Source organism: Podarcis liolepis, assembly GCF_965112155.1.
Source record: "Podarcis liolepis genome assembly, chromosome: 11".
Lineage (NCBI taxonomy): Eukaryota > Metazoa > Chordata > Lepidosauria > Squamata > Lacertidae > Podarcis > Podarcis liolepis.
This window is the reverse complement of record NC_139565.1, coordinates 17084651-17102070: the sequence shown is the minus strand read 5'-3', so window position 1 is coordinate 17102070 and position 17420 is coordinate 17084651. Positions and strand designations below refer to the sequence as shown.

The 17420-nt window shown below is 46.1% G+C and overlaps 1 protein-coding gene and 1 long non-coding RNA gene across 3 annotated transcripts in view; one reads left to right on the top strand and one right to left on the bottom strand.

The window, feature by feature from the left end:
• LOC310688356 overlaps positions 1 to 17420 on the bottom strand; it is a 387571-nt gene that overhangs the window by 352653 nt on the left and 17498 nt on the right. The gene's annotated exons all lie outside the window — the stretch shown is intronic.
• LMNB1 (lamin B1) overlaps positions 7932 to 17420 on the top strand; it is a 28107-nt gene continuing 18618 nt past the window's right edge. Inside the window, exon 1 of one of the 2 annotated variants that reach the window (XM_083464545.1) lies at positions 7932 to 8162. In XM_083464545.1, the coding sequence (XP_083320671.1) occupies positions 8005 to 8162 (158 nt within the window). In that variant the 5' untranslated portion in view covers positions 7932 to 8004. Of the gene's footprint in view, positions 8163 to 10678; positions 11773 to 17420 lie in introns of those variants that run through there. The other variant, XM_083464544.1, reaches the window with a different exon arrangement.

Genomic DNA, 17420 nt, shown 5'->3' with positions numbered 1-17420 from the left:
ATTCTCTTAAAAAAACCCCGACAACTTTGCGGGTGTCAGGAATTTTACTTTTTGAAATATGGCAACCCTACCATGGTTACCTTGGGCTTTTTGCCTTGTAAGATGGCTTAATGGCATGTTTTTGGATATCCACTTATATTCTACTCAAGGAAAAATGCCGTTGTTTTTTCCCCCAGGAAATAAATATTTGTTATATATATATATACCCAGAAGTAAGCTCTATTGAGCCCAGGCGGCAGCCTAAGAAAGGGAATTGAAGCCAGCATTAAACATCTGGACAGGACCTCAACTTCCTCAGCACCGCACACAATTTTATTATTTTGGCTCTGAGGTTATGTGTGCACACAGACTCTTTCACTTCAGCACCAGCTGCTACACAGAGCTATTTAATGCTGTAATCCTAACTCTATGGCAACTTTATATTGTGGCAGGTGCAGCAAGGCAGCTTGTTCTGTAGCTCTTGTTCTTAAGGCATCCCTTCTGCTTACAACAGACTGGGGAAAGCGGAGAGGAAAAACCTCTATCATTAAAGGCCTGAACTGTGTAAAAAAGAGAGAGGACACTGCTCTTTAATGTTTTTATAAAGGACCAATAGGGTGTGGTATGAATGTATACTGTACATAGCAGCAGTTGCTACAGTTTTAGTCTCCCCTGAGGTGTGCCTGGATTCCTCCTCCATATTTTTCCAGAAACTCCAATGTTCAGACATGGTTCAGGTAGACTTTATTTCTTTACCTTTTCAAAGGACTACATACTTGCTTCTTTATTCAATTTAGCATCCATTGGTGCCTTGTCCTTCCTTCCTTCTCTTTCTTTCTTTCTTTCTTTCTTTAAAAAAAGCACAGTGCATTTTTAGTTTTCTCAAACCTCTCCTGGATTGAAGGATGAGGGAGAAAGGGATGTCCTATTGTGACATCACAGAACCAACCAATCAGCATAATGCGCACCGGAGGCCAGCTTCTGCTGACAATGAGTTGAATTAGTTTCCTGAAGCTCAACTCTGGAAAGCGACAGGGATAGCTGACCAGAGCATGGTGAGTATGCTTTCAGAGTTGTTCCAATGTAAATTTGTAAATTCAGAACTTAAAAATGGAAAGTGTAATGCGGGTGGGCAACAAAAGAGGTTTAAAGACTCTCTCAAGGCAAATCTTTAAAAATGTAGTATAAACACTGGAAACTGGGAAACACTGGCCTGCGAGCGCTCCAGTTGGAGAACAGCCTTGACCAAAGGTGTTGTGGACTTTGAAGACGCTGAAACGCAGGACGAAAGCGAGAAATGTGCCAAGAGGAAGGCACGCTTGGTAAACTCTCACCATGATCAACTCCTGCTTGGAAACCTATGTCCCCACTGTGGAAGGATGTGTGGATCCAGAACTGGCCTCCACAGCCACTTACGGACTCACTGTTAAAAGCCTTTGTCTTTCAAATTCTTTTTTAACATTCATCTGCTTGTGTGTGTGTGGCGGGGGGGGGGTAGTTTCCTCTCTTGCCCTGACCTAGCCACTGTGATCCATGCGACGGTCACCTCCAGACTGGATTTTTGTAACTCGCTCTACGTGGGGCTGCCCTTGAGACTGACCCAGAAACTCCAGCAGGTGCAGAATGCTGCAGCGAGACTCCTTACGAGGTATTCGCTGCGAGATCACATTCACCCGGTGCTATACCAGCTGCACCGGCTCCCGGTGGAGTACAGGATCAGGTTTAAGGTGCTGGTTTTAACCTTTAAAGCCCTATACGACCTAGGACCCTCGTACCTACGGGACCGCCTCTCCTGGTATGCCCCACAGAGAAAATTACGGTCTTCAAATAAAAACATCTTGAAGGTCCCAGGCCACAGAGAGGTTAGGCTGGCCTCAACTAGACCAGGGCTGCGGCTCCAACCTGGTGGAACACTCTGTCACAAGAGACTAGGGCCCTGCAGGACTTGACATCTCTCCGCAGGGCCTGCAAGACAGAGCTGTTCCACCAGGCCTTGGCCAGGGCACAGCCTGACTCCCTCCCTCGGCAATCTTCGCAGAGCTCTGGCCCAATAGTTGCCAGTGGCTTGAATTAATTAATTTTATAATGAATGATTTTAGAGTGTTGTTTATGCTGTACTTTTGTACTGTTTTATTGTTGTTAGCTGCCCTGAGCCCGGCTTCAGCTAGGGAGGGCGGGATATAAATAAAATTTATTATTATTATTTTGATTCAGATTTGACCATGCTGGCTTTTCTTGGCAATTGGCCATGTACATGTATATTTCATTTAATAGCACTATGGCTACTGCTTCCAACTGGCTTAACATCACTTCTTATACCTCGTGCCAGATTCTAGGGTCACCACCCCTCCGATCAGTTCCATGAGCAACAGTTCTAGGGCAGAGTCATATTAGGGTATCTAGAAATTTTTCCTTTTTGTTGTGACTGGAACACATATGTAGCCAATCTATGCGAGACTAGTTCTAATAGCCCATTACTAACATAATCAACATTTCTTCTTATGGATGCTTCCTTGATTTTATTCTTCATCCTAATATTTCCTCGAGCATTTTCCTCAGTGGGACGATAGCACACCTCGTGTACTATATTATTCTTAGGGCCTTGTTCATCACCCACAATGTTTCTGTGGAGGAGTCTGTCCCTTTTGGGATTTCTAGCATGTTGGACTTGGTCAATGACCTCTTTAACATACAGAATGATACCAGCTCCAGTACATTCTTCTCTGACATTCCTATAGCATTTGTATCCAGATATAACAATGTCCCACTGGTTTTCTCTGTTCCACCAGTTTTGCATTATGCCTATTATATCAATGAAGTCCTCTAAGACTAAGCACTCTGTTTCACCCATCTTGGCTCAGAGGCTTCTAGCATTAGCATATAAACACTTGTATATTATCTCTCTTTAAGGCAGTGTTTCCCAAACTTTTTTGGGCAACGGCACACCTGTTTACAAAAAAAAAATCTCGCGGCACACCACCATTAAAGCCCCGCCCCATGACGTCAGCGCGCAGCGATCGCGCACGCGCAGGCTGAGCGGCGATGGGATGTGGTAGCAGCGGCGGCACACGAAGTCCCCCAGGCAGCGGAGCAGCTCGCCCGTCGAAGCCTGCACGATCACCCGCCGCGGGGAGCCGGGGGTGGCGGCGCGGTTGCCGGGCAGCGGCGGGGGTGGCGGTGGCTGCTTGCCGCCCTCCTGGGCGGAGGCGGGCACGGTGGGCACCGGCACGGCCAAGGGCCCCTGCCTGGTGCCGTCGGACGTGGGAGCTCGCTCGCTCGCCGCCCCACGTGTGCTTGCCGAGCAGGCGCAGGCCCAGTAGCGGCACCTCGTAGCGGCAATAGCGAGCGGCGATGGGGCTAGCCGGAGAAGAGAGGGCGAGCCCTCTCTGCTCCGGCCCTAAAAAGGGTAAGCCACGCCCCCACCAGCCAGCCGATTGGCTGGCCAGGAGGCGTGGCCGGATGGGATTCCCCTGCTCTCGCGGGGGCTGGGATGGGATTCCCCCTCACGTGGGGGCGGATGGGATTCCCCGCTCACTAGCGAGCGGATGCGCAGGCCCGGTAGCGAGCGGCGATGGTGGGAGCTCGCTCGCTCGCAGCCCCGCATGTGCTCGCTGCCGCCGCCCCGCCTCTCACCGCCCGACTTGGCCGCCTCCACGCGGAACACAAGGCAAAGTTCCACGGCACACTACTGTGCCGCGGAACAGCGGTTGGGAAACGCTGCTTTAAGGGACCATGACTCTTGCTTTTGGACCTGCTGTGCTTTTTAGCCTTGCTAAATTGCTATCCTTTGCTCCTGCACTCACAGTGCCTAGTTGTACAGTCATTTGCCTCCAGAGACATTTACTTATGAATTACATTCCATTTCTATTACTTCAGAACATGAGAAGATACAGTTAATCTTGTATAATTTCCTGATTTTTCTCTATAACCAATGCTTCCTGGCTTCATTTTATCTGCAGATTTTACCACTCCACATGTACTTTAGATTTCTAGCAAATGTTAAAGACTATATATTTCTGTCCATGTTTCTTTGAAAAAGCACTTTTGAACTCAGTGGGACTACTTCCAAATAAACATTGCTAGGTGCAGAATGTGGGTTGCCACAGTTCTCCTGAGGTTCTAATACTGAGATTTAGATAGTTTGAGATCAGGATTAGTGCTTGTGAGGGGAAGTTGGTTTGCACTGATGACTAACAGATGAAAGAGGAAGTCTACCAAATCAGTGTGTGGTGAGTCAAAAATGGAAAGCTAGATTTATTGTGAGCAGTGTGAATAAGGAACAAAGGATTACCACCTCTTCCAATGTAGGGAGACTTACATTGGCTCCCAGTACGTTTCCGAGCACAATTCAAAGTGTTGGTGCTGAACTTTAAAACCCTAAATGGCCTCGGCCCAGTATACCTGAAGGAGCATCTCCACCCCCATCGTTCAGCCCGGACACTGAGGTCCAGCTCCAAGGGCCTTCTGGTGGTTCCCTCGCTGTGGGAAGTGAGGTTACACGTAACCAAGCAGAGGGCCTGCTCGGTGGAGGCGTCTGCTCCGTGCAACGCCCTCCCATCAGATGTCAAGGAAATAAACAACATTCTGACTTTTAGAAGTACTTTATCTCAAAATGTCAGGAAACTTAGAAATACTTTTTGAAAACTCTGTATGCTAAAATAGGAACTTCAAAAGAGCTTCACAATTTTCAGTTATAAGGAAAAGCATAGTACATAGAATATTATCCATAGCTCTTCTGTCTCATGAAATATTGTTTTGATTAATTTTAACCCAAACTAGTTTCAGTATGAATTGAAAAAAGAACTTGGCTGTATTTTAAGACCATAATGTAGACATGGCCTTATATGCCTATTCAGTTTACCCTGCATTACTTTGCGAGTGCAATTATGTAATTCTTAATCCATATCATTGTCTAAATAAGCTGCCTGCCATTTCCTCTACGTTGTTACATTTCCCTTCAAAGTTCATCAAATTTGTAACATTAGTTTCTGAATGCATTATGCATCAATAAAACAAGTGATTTGTTTCAGTTACCTTTTTGTGTATGTAGTCTTTTATACATACAGTACTGGGGTTATACTTTACCCCAGGGGATGGGAATCTCTGGCCCTCCAGAGATGAAGTTAAGACTGCAGCTCCCATCACCCTTGACCAATGACTATGGTGGCTGGGGCCAACATCTAAAGAGCCCCAGGTTCCCCACTGCTGCTCTACCCTCTGACCCCATGGATTGCTAGAGTGCCAGTTCAAACCCAGTTAAGATATTTATTATTATTTATTAAATTTCTATAACACACTTCACCTAAAAATTGCAAGGCTGTTTGCAATATAAAAACATAAAAATACATACCATAGCAACAAACAAAAACATCCCCCTCCAGTTTAAAAAGCCATAGATTTGTGGGATGTAAAACTGCAGTCAAGTACAACATTCCTACAGTAGACATGTGACTTTAAGAGGGTGTGGTCTGTTGTACTAGCATGGAGGAGCGCACGGCCTCCACATTCTGATTAGTGTGTGTGTTCTCCATTTTGGATGTTGCTGTATAATTGGATAAGTGACTGCTTAGCTGCAGTCACTTGGGACTAACTTCTTTATGGAATAGTTGTAGTTGTTAAGTAACCAAAACCTACCTTCAGGGATATGTCTGTGAACCTGAATGAATCTGTGAGTAAACTATTTTTAGGTAAAGGTAAATGGACCCCTGACTATTAGGTCCAGTCGTGACCGACTCTGGGGCTGCGGCAATCATCTCGCTTTATTGGCTGAGGTAGCTGGTGTACAGCTTCCAGGTCATGTGGCCAGCATGACTAAGCCGCTTCTGGTGAACCAAAGCAGCGCACGGAGACGCTGTTTACCTTCCTGCCGCAGCGGTACCTATTTATCTACTTGCACTTTGACGTGCTTTCGAACTGCTAGGTTGGCAGGAGCAGGGACTGAGCAATGGGAGCTCACCCTGTCATGGGGATTCGAACCGCCGACCTTCTGATCAGCAAGTCCTAGGCTCTGTGGTTTAACCCACAGTGCCACCTGTGTCCCTATTTTTATATTAACGTTAATCAGATTATTGTGTTTACAGTGGTACCCCGCAAGACGAATGCCTCGCAAGACGAAAAACCCGCTAGACGAAAGGGTTTTCCATTTTTCGATGCGCTTCGCAAGACGAAAACATCTTGCGAGTCTTGCGATTTTTTTCGGTCCCCCCCCCTTTTTCTAAGCCGCTAATAGCCTTTTAGCCGCTAAGCCTTTAATAGCCGCTAAGCTGCTAATAGGGTTGCTTCACAACACGAAAAAACCGCTAGACGAAGAGACTCGCAGAGCGGATTATTTTCGTCTTGTGAGGCACCACTGTATTCTTTTTAAGAGGGAAAGGCAAGGGATTTTACCAGGAAGGAATCTTTAATAGTAAGACTCAGATGAGTCAGCAACAAGCTGATCGCTGCATAATCTAAAAAGGGCGATGTTTGGAACTCTGCTAGAATATGGAACTTGCTAGCGCAAGTTTGGAATGATATTATTAAATAATATAACCTCTCCTGCCTCCCTAATTACCCCCACATTATCTAGCGTATTTATTCAAGTCCAATGCACCATCAAATCTAATGCACACCTCAATTTTCAAAACCAAAAAAGTATTTGCTGGCAAATGTACAGTGGTGCCCCGCAAGACGAATGCCTCGCAAGACGGAAAACTCACTAGACGAAAGAGTTTTCCGTTTTGGAGGTGCTTCGCAAAACAAATCTCCTATGGGCTTGCTTCGCAAGACGACAATGTCTTGCGAGTTCCTGCTGGTCCCCCCCTTTTCTAAGCCGCTTATCAGCTGATCCGATCAGCAGATAAGACGCTAAAAGCCTCTAATAGCGCTAATCTGCTAATCCTTCAATGGGCTTGCTTCGCAAGACGAAAAAACCACTAGACGAAGAGAATCACAGAACGGATTCTTTTCGTCTTGCGAGGCACCACTGTAAATGTGCCATCGAATCTAATGTACAACTTAAATTTTTGCAATGTGATTTGGCAAAAAAAAAGGTGTGCATTAGATTTAAGTAAATACTGTAATTAGTCAAAGGCCTGGGAGACGGGGAATGTTTTTGCCTGGCACCTAAAGATAATGAAGGCGGCAGACGAGCCACCGTGGAGAGAGCATACCACAAATGGGGAGCCACTGCAGAAAAGGCCCGTTCCCATGTTGCAACCCTCTGACCCTCTCCTGGAGCACACAAAAAAGGGCCCAGATGGTGATTGCTGAGTCCAGGTTGATTCATATGAGAGGCGATCCTTGAGGTATTGCAGTCCTGAGCCATTTAAGGCTTTATAGGTAAAAGCCAGCACTTTGAATTGGACCCAGAAACTAATTGGCTACCAGTGCAGTCAAACCAGGATGGCTTAAACTGTCTTGCTTCGGTGAGCAACTGGGCCTCTGAATTCTGCATTTGCTGAAGCTTCCCAACCGTCTTCAGAGGCTGCCACACATATTATCACACGATAATATATTTTTCTCTCTCTTGGTTTTTAGTCTCCAAGGAAAGGTGCACAAGAGATCAGAGTCCAGCTTTCCTATACAGTCATACCTTGGGTTACAGACGCTTCAGGTTGCGTTTTTTTGGGTTACGGACCTGCCAAAACCCGGAAGTACCGGAATGGGTTACTTCTGGGTTTCGGCAGTCATGCATGCGCAGAAGTGCTAAATTGCGCTTTGTGCATGAGCAGAAGCGCCAAATCGCAACCCCCGTGTGTGCAGATGCGCCACTGGGGGCTCTGAACACTGTGAGTTGCAAATGTGCATCCCGCCTGGATCACATTTGCAACCCGAGCGTCCACTGCATGTCATGTGTACAGGACAGCCGTTGACAAATAACGTTAGCAGTGGCTTACCAGCCCCTCCTCAGAATTGCATATTTTTTTATCGGAAGAGAACCTGCCAATGAGTTTTTGTTTTCCTTATAGGAGATACAACGTTGAGATCTGCTCAGCGTTGTCTTATAAATCTTAGTTCGTCTTGTGTCCATTGCCTCCAAGCGAAATGCCAAGAAAACTCCACCTGCTGCAGAAAGGAGGCCTCTTTTCGCTGAAGCAAGGGAAAAGTTATAGCTTTGCAGAAATGGGAGTACATATTTACAAGGGGCGGAGGACCTGGCAGGCTGTAACGAAACAGCCACTTGCTCCCACTTTCCTGGCAAGGTAGGACAGGCGGGGAGGAACTTCCTTCACAGAATTTCCTAAATCTGAATACATGTAATCTGAATTTATTTGTGGAGAAAAGGCAGGCCTTTTTTTAGAAGACTCCCCTTTTCCTCCTCAAACCTTGGAGCATGGATTGAAAGGCCAGTTAGCACTGCGACAGTCAAATATGTTTTCATTTTCTTTATGTTGTGAACTGCCTAGTGAGGTTCAGCTGAAGGGAAGTGTACAAACGTAAGAACTAACAAGACAGAGAGCAGCAAAAGGCATCCCTGTCAATGGAGAGGTGTGCGGCCAAGTTACTTTATCATTATTTTTTATATTTATGATTTTCAGTTATTTCAATAGTTTTACTGTCATTTTAACATTTTGAAACCTGACTTCCTTCTTCCTCTTTGTGCCATTCCTTAATTTATTTTATCATTTCCTGCCCATTCTAAATTAACTTCTTTTATTCATTGACTTTAACTATTTACTCTTATGAAACTGCTGGTTATTACAATAATCCTGCCAATGCCCTTGTTGCCAGGAATGTTTCTTCATTCCACTTCTCGGGTGTCTGCGGAAGAATATCCTTGGCAGAAAAGGACAAGACCTTTTGTGTGTGTGTGTATATATATATATATATATGCAGGTTTTGGTGTCTTCGGGTGTCTTCCCGTGTAAGAGTTGGGGTGTCTAGGCGACGTTTCGACGAGGTCTCACTCGTCATCTTCAGGCTGGTGCTTTCGGCTTCTTGTTACTGGAACAGAGCGGGATCTCAGTGTTTGAGTTCATATAAATACTGTAGAGGGGTGTGGTGTATTGCCTCAAAAGTTCTGGGCAGAGGGGAAGTTCCCAGGCTAGTGTTCTTTTCTTCTTTTGTTCCTTAATTACTTGAGGGATATCTTGAGTGATTTCTTGAGTGATATTCTGAGTACCACTTAGGTGGGTCATTAGGTGTGGATTAGTTGCTAAAGCCTTCGTGTCTTGACCTCTTGAATTTGTGAAGAGTTTTTCTGGGAAGATGGCTGTACTGCACTTAGTTGTGCTCTGGCTTGGCTTCGTGTATAGGGGCGAGCTGTGGTTTTGTGCCCTGTGCCAGCCAGATCTGTGTAGGGATTGCAGGGGGGTGCAGCATCCGGAGGTGCCACTATGGTTTGGTTACTGGATGGTGTCTGTAATTTATCTGTGGAGAGGGTCTGGGTTTGGGTCTGGTGTGGTTGATTGGTGGTGGCGTTCTGTGTGCCTCTGGATCTGGTGTCGGTTTTTGTGGGGAGGGCTAATTTCCAGATGTCTGGCAGGCGGGACGTGTCGTCACGCTTGTTCATGTTGTGAGGGTGTTTCTCTATCTCGATGGCTTCCATGATTATTCTCTTGTGGTGATGTTCCATGTTAAAGAGCAATTTGGAATCTGCAAAATTAATTTCGTGTCCTGTTTCTTTCATGTGTTGGAAAAGAGTACCTAAGTGGTACTCAGAATATCACTCAAGAAATCACTCAAGATATCCCTCAAGTAATTAAGGAACAAAAGAAGAAAAGAACACTAGCCTGGGAACTTCCCCTCTGCCCAGAACTTTTGAGGCAATACACCACACCCCTCTACAGTATTTATATGAACTCAAACACTGAGATCCCGCTCTGTTCCAGTAACAAGAAGCCGAAAGCACCAGCCTGAAGATGACGAGTGAGACCTCGTCGAAACGTCGCCTAGACACCCCAACTCTTACACGGGAAGACACCCGAAGACACCAAAACCTGCATTCCTATACCCGTGAAAATCTACGAAAGCAAATATATATATATATATATATATATATATATATATATATATAAAATGTGTGTGTACACACACACATGTACGTACACAAACACAAATTTCCAGTTTTGCCATTTAAAATACTCATTTAAACATCCTTAAAACCATTGACTTCCCTTCTTCTCTTTCCACAATTCATTTTGGATATCATAAATCCCAGCATATTTTACAGAAACTAAACCATTCAGTATTCCATTATTGTATCCATCAAAACGGGACGAGACTCTTTCGACGGGGCGCCTGAAGCGCTCACCTGTCTCAACGGCAGGGCTGAGCCCGCCTGTTTCACAACCTTGGCCTTCCCATCCCCGCATCTTGGACGCCACCCTGAGCTGGCCAACGCAGCCCCCTCGGTTCCCCTCAGGGTTTTCCCGCCGAAAGCCAACGGTCCGCGCGTTCAAACAGACCGAACGGAAGAGGATGCTGGGCTGCCCGCTTAACAGCGGCTTAGGGGAAGTTTCACGCCGCCAGCCCTCACAGATAGCCAGGAAGGACAAATGCGTGCGCGAGGGGAAAGAAAAACAACACAGCGGCTCCTTCCAAGCGCTCCAGGGCCCGATAAACAAGCAGCCCGTCCGCCCGCTCCCTTCCTCCGCCTCCTCCTCCTCCTCCACAAGAGATGGCGGAGAGCGAGGGAGAGAAGAAAGGAACGTCGGCGGCCTAACCGCGCACGCGCACTTGGGGGTTTCAGCCGTGGGTGGGCGTGTTCGTGTGAGAGAGAGAGCGCGCGCGCGCGCCGCTGCCTCGCCGGCAGTTGAGGGTTTTGAATTTAGCGTCTAGACCTCGGCGAAGAGCCCCGCTCGGCGCCCTATTGGTTGAGCGCGGGTCACGTGCGGTGGGGGCATAGGCGAGCGGAGGAGGAGGAGGAGGAGGAGGAAGGGAAGAGAGGGAGGGCCGGCGCTCGAGCGCGCGACGGCCATATTGGTTCGGAGCAGAGCCCGCCTGTTTTGTGTGTTCTGCCCGGGGAGGAGCGGCCGGAGGCGGGATACGCGAGGCTGGCCGGGCGGGTGGCTCCGCTCCTTGCAGCGGCGCCGGGTCCCAGCTGAGCAGGAGCCGCTTCTCCTCGCTCCCTTTCTTTATTTGCTTGGAACATCCATTTCGCCTCAGCGAAGCACCTGCAGAGCCGCCTTCGTTTCTTTTCGCTCCTCCTCCCCCCCTCCTCCCTTTTCTCCCGCTCGCTCGCTTCCTCACCCTCGCGGGTTATTATTTTTATTCATTCATTTGCATCCTCGGTTCGTTTCCTTTCGCGCTTAACTTTTCCCTCTCCCTGCCTCGCTGCTCTTTTGGCAATTTGCTTTTAGGATTGCTGTGCTTTTTTTTTTAACCCTTGCATTGCCAAGCTCTCCGCTTTTGAACCCCTTTCGGGCTCTTTTCCCCTCTTTTTTCCCTTTGGGCTTCTTTCCCTCCCTCCCCCTCTTTCCCCGCGCGTTTTTTGCGCGCCATGGCGGCGGCGGTGGCGGCCATGGCCTCGACGCCGTCGGGGCAGCGCTCTCGGGGCAGCGCGGCGAGCACCCCCCTGAGCCCCACGCGCATCAGCCGCCTGCAAGAGAAGGAAGAGCTGCGCGAGCTGAACGACCGCCTGGCCGTCTACATCGACAAGGTGCGCAGCCTGGAGATCGAGAACAGCGCGCTCCACCTCCAGGTCACCGAGCGAGAGGAGGTGCGTGGCCGGGAGCTCACCGGCCTCAAGTCCCTCTACGAAGCCGAGCTCGCCGATGCCCGGAGAGCCTTGGACGACACGGCCCGGGAAAGAGCCAAGCTACAGATCGAGCTGGGCAAGATCCGCAACGAGCACGACCAGCTCCTGGGCAAGTAAGTGGCCGAGGAGGAGACGGAGGCCCCCTCGATCTCTCGTCCTATCTTGGCTTCAATAAGAGTTCATAGAAGCCAATTCCTAGGGCTAGCCCCCCCCCCCCAAATAAAATATGTGAGAGGGTTTCCCCCCCCCGCCCAAAGCTGATGGGCATTCAAATGTTGCGCGTGCACAACATGTGATTGTGTGAGGCGGGGCTCCCCCCCCCAATATTTCACTCCATTTGGCGCTCGGTGTTCCAAACTCCCATTGTTCTGGGCGCGTTTTGCGTGCTGTTTCTGAGCTCTGGGCATAGCACTGCGCCTTAGATTTCCGATTAAAACTGCAGAGTGGAAGGAAAAGAGGAGCTTTCCCTGCCTCCCCACTTCCAAAGACCGGAGAAGATATTACGGGGGTGGGCTAAACCAGGTGAAAAATGAACATAACATTTTAGCTGCCGTTCATTCATTTTCAGCACTGTATTCTTGTTATAGAAAGCATGTGCCCAGACATTCCGTTGTTGCGCCTGTAACCTCGTTTTAAGGTGCCGTTTAGCTCCTAGCTTTCATATCCCACTTTCTAACACTGGCTGGAGGTCATCAGGCCAGGAGCATGTGGCCTCTCTTGGTCCCCAAGAAGCTCCCTTCTCACATTGCAGCACATGACTGAAGCGGACTGCCTGCTGGAGAGACCAGGGTCTGGGTCTTACTCCGCTGCTTGCATGTTGACGTCATAGACCCTCTTCCATTTCCTGCCTCCAACCCCACCCTGTCCCTTGGAATCTCCACACCATACTTCCTCATGCCTTCCCTACTCCTGCTTGGGGTGGCCACCTTAGATTTGCGTGCCCCCAAAGCAGTTAATATAGGTCAGCGTGGAACTCCTCCATGAAGCTCGTTTCATAAGAGGGTTTGATAACTTCCCCTCACTTTCATGTTTGGGGAGATACCATGTCAGAAGTTAGAATCATGCTATCTACGTAGAGATTTTGGTGTGAGAGAACTCTTTATTCATGTGTTTCCCTCGGCAACACTTTTCATCCTGTTTTATAGAGGTGCGCATGATGTTCGGTTCCTCCTTTCTGGTTCCTTCTGTTAATTTATTTGTATTTCTGTCCATGCATGTTCTCTATGTAAAGGTGAGCAGTAAAGTAAGAGCATGTTTTGTAATCTTCACTTTAAAACAAGGCAAAGCTTGAGCTAACAACAGATTCAAAATCCACATTTTACTCCATTGAGAGATGAGAATCAGGCATGGTTTGAGAGCGTGTTATTGTCTCCTCCCCTTTCCTCCCATTCATTTCTCGAGTAGTGAGCATATTAGTCTGACTCCTCTAGCTGCTGCCATGTGCTATAGCTAGTGTGGTAATATTTGAATGAATGAAAAAGAGGGCTGGGAGGTTTCTTCTTAAGAGCAGTTTCCGGCCTAACTGACAGTATGAGGTGTATGACACTGGGGTGGGCCATGTTTTCATCATCATTTCATATGTTCAGATTTGATCTAAATACATGGGTTATTAACATGTGATACTTATGTACAAAGTTGTCAACTTACACAATTTGGCTAACTTTTTAAATAGCTTATCTAAAGTGGTAGTCCACTTTAGAGCTAAAATAGAAGGGGAAGTTTTTCTGTGTTTACTTTTGTTGATTTTAGGGGGGGAAAAACCGGCGAGATATATTGCAACAAGATAGGTACTTATTTTAAATGCAGTTCTTGAAAGAGAAGCGCTTAATATGAATTTTTTCCTATTTTGATAAGAGCATTCCTGGTCAAGCATTAACAATACATGTGAGAATTTAAATCACTCCTGTTTATGTTCATGTTTACATTTTTGAGCTTTGCAGAGCTGCCTGCCTAAAGAAATGTGTGTAACTTTGGGAGAGGGCAGATAGCTCCTTTTCTCCAGTGCTCAGTGAATAATTTGGTTCATAACTCCATGGAACCTTTTCCATTTTGTATGCTTTCTAGTATTGGGTATGTTCCTTTTGCTGGCTGGCCTCACTTCTTTGGAATGAGCAGGTGCTTGCTTGCACTGATAAGCTTGATTCATACACCTCCAGAGCTCTGCAAAGGAATGCCTTCAGGGGTGCTATTAAAACTTTCCTTTAACAGTTTTGTCCTGTCAGTTTGCTGTTGCTGTTGCTTTGCCTTTTTATTTTTTGTTAATGGCACCCAAAATTTGTTTCTTAGGAAGCTTCCACTTGTGCTATTCCCTAGTTTATTTTAACCATTTTCAAATGTGGTGTGTGGCCATACACTTGGGGTGAGAACACAATGAGACTTTTCTCCCTGTAGACCTCTGCCCCCCAATCTTATTCTGAAACAGAATGGGTGTAGTGGAGGGGGAGCGGAAAGGCGCTAGAAGTCCTGTTGCCTGCCATTTTTCCAGTTCTCTTCTCTGATCCCCCTCCCAAGCTCTGCATTTCTTTGTTTGTTGGCAGTGTACTGTTGCAATCGTTTAAGTGAAATTGTGTAAGATGTATTTAATTATATGTTCTAAAAGCTTTTTAAAATTTATTTAGGACAATTTTGAATACCTTGAAAAAATGGTTCAGGTGTTGCAGTTTTTGTAGTATATTTCACAGTGAAAAACTATGCCAAGTAATCATCTTTTGCTCACTTCATCATCAAAGTTGGCCAACTTCTGTATTCTTATGGCAGTACTCCTGGAATTACAACTCTGAGGGGGCAGTAAACTACAGTTCCAGAATTCTTTGAGGAAAAGAATGTGCTGCAAATGTGCCTCTCAAGTGGCCTAGGAGAAGTAGAATGTTTTTGCCTGGTGCCTAACAATATGTAATGAAGGCACCAGGCAATGTTAGAAACTGGGATAGAAAAGCTAGGAGCCAAATGGCTTCTGGGATCTGGCTTGTGGGCACCAAAACAGAATGTCTAGTTGCGGGGGGGGGGGGTCGGCAACAATTTTTATTTATTATTTTGATAAGCATGAACTAATATGCAATTCACATAAGTGACACATTGTTAATACCACATTTTTAGCAGAAATTGTTAATACGGGTTTAATTTGGTGTTTACAATAAAAATATTGGTACCATGCTTCAGTTTTCAAAACACACTACAGTGGTACCTCGGGTTACATACGTTTCAGGTTACATACACTTCAGGTTACAGACTCCGCTAACCCAGAAATAGTGCTTCAGGTTAAGAACTTTGTTTCAGGATAAGAACAGCAGGAGGCCCCATTAGCTAAAGTGGTGCTTCGGGTTAAGAACAGTTTCAGGTTAAGAACGGACCTCCGGAACGAATGAAGTACTTAACCCGAGGTACTATTGTACTCTTTATTGTGAAACTCCTTAACATATTGTCTATCCTTAACGTACAGCTCAAGGCTCCATACATTTCAGTAATCCTTGAGTGTCAGCCAGGGGGGGAAATGGCACCCAGACTTTTTTGAGGTGCTCACAAATGGAGAATCTTTAGGTGCAAAATGCTCCTGGCACCCTTCTAATTTTGAACTCTGGTGCCAGGGGAGCCTCCCTGTGGAGATCATCCCACAAACAGGGAGCCACTGCAGAAAAGGCCCTTTCTCATGTTGCTACTCCCCAGGTGTCTTGTGGAGGGAGCAAAGAAGTGCCTCAGATGATGATTGGAACTCCTTGCGGTCTCTTTCTGTTTTTAATGCTCTGAATAATTTGGTGTCATCAGAAAACCTGGTCAATTCACTGCTCACCCCAACTGCATGTTTAATATATATATATATAGAGAGAGAGAGAGAGAGAGTACAGTGGACGCTCAGGTTGCAAATGTGATCCGTGTGGGATGCACGTTCGCAACCCGCGTCTGTGCACATGTGGGCTGCGATTCGGTGCTTCTGCGCATGCACGACCGCCGAAACCCAGAAGTAACCCGTTCGGGTACCATAACCCAAAAAGAGCGGCCCATAACCCAAAAAAACGCAACCTGAAGGTATGACTGTACTGGTTCCAATACAGATTCTTGAGGGACCCACTTCTTACATCCTGTCCATTTAAGCCTACACTCTGCTTCTTGTTCTTTAACCAGTTACTGCTCTATAAGAGGGTCTGTCCTCTTATCCCATGTGTTAAGATCACTTTGGTAAGGGACCCGATAGTAAAAGCTTTTTGAAAGTACTATGTATGAAATGTCTATTGGATCATCCCTGTCCACATATTTAAATTGGATAAAATTGCTGCAGTGGTTGCATCTTACCTGCTGACTGATCCCTGATCTAAAAACTTCTTCAAGAAGAAAGTTATGTTCATTTTGCTGTTATGCTTATGGCGTCCTTCTTTGCGTCTGCTTGCATGCTTTTCTTGATTCAACTTGCACGTTTGAACTGCTAACTGGTTTTTTAATGCTATAAATTAGAGTTCAAAGCTTTGTTGCCACCATATTCAGAGCTCTGTTTTACTAATTGTGCCTCCTCAGCAACATTTGCTGTGGTATAATTTGTGGTGGGCAAGTTTTAAAGCCTGGGAAAAGCTACTTCTAAACATTAGTAATAGTCTCAGATAACAGCCTTCTGGTTTTGTGAGGTGTATTAGTATATATAAATATTTGGGAGGAAGAATAATGTGTCTAGCTGCTGCAGCTTAGGGACTTTGTCTTGCAGTGAGGAAAAGAAGGTGATGCTATCATTCTTGTAGAGCCAGGTATGTATCTTTTTGTGTTAGGAGATACGTTGCACATCCATCAATCCATATGTGGTGGTAATGGAGTCATGAAGGATAAATTTGTAGAACCATCTATCTGTACACACACAAACACACACTCGTTAATTTTGTGCTGGGCAGTTTCAAATTGACTAGAGTGCTTGAGATAAAATTATGTTTTCATATGTTGGCAGTAGAATAGGAGAATCCACAATAGCTGGTTGGAGTTACGGTGTTCTGCTTTTGTGAAGACCATTGCTTGTGGCTTGGTGGTGGTTCTTAAATCTTGAGGCCATCTTTACTGAGTTTCTGTTGCCTTGCTCTTTTCATAATTAGGTTTCTATGTAGCAGTAACTTCTAGGGTTTTGTATAGCTGGTCTAAATTGTAAGGGTGAAATTAAGTGTGGGAATTATGCATGTGAAATGGCTTTTAATCCAGCAGAAGAGTCTGCTAATTAAAGAGATTATTTATTACTTCTCAGCCCACTGCATTCTCTCCAATAATGTTCTAGATGGTTTTGGGGGACCCTCCTGTGGTAAGTGGCATGAAGAGGAGGGATAAAGAGGGAATCAGCAAAAATGCCTCCTCTTTCCTTAAGTTAGCAGATGCCTCTGCTGCATTTTGCCCTAAAATCTGTTACTTGAAAAAGCAGTGCATGGGTCCAAACATGATTTCAGGAGGATGAACTCATTCATTCCTTCTGTCTTGAGATAGAGATCAATACAGGAGAGACATGTTTTATTGCAGCTGGGGCAGATGAAGGCGTCTGGTTTCACTGCTACAGATGCGTCATGACATCTCTTCTCTCTGTGCCCCTCTAGCAGTCATTTCTTCTCTGGTCACTGCTGTGGATACATGACCTGACTGTGTGTCTCTAGGCACTTCATCATTTGTCAGTCAATTCCAAATTGAGTAGCTTTGTTAAATCTGTAGCAGAATGAAGTTGAGAAGTATTGTGCTTAACTGTTGCCCCTTTTCTTGTTGCTTCTGTTGAAGTTGTACGCTTTCTAAATTACATTTATTCGTTTTT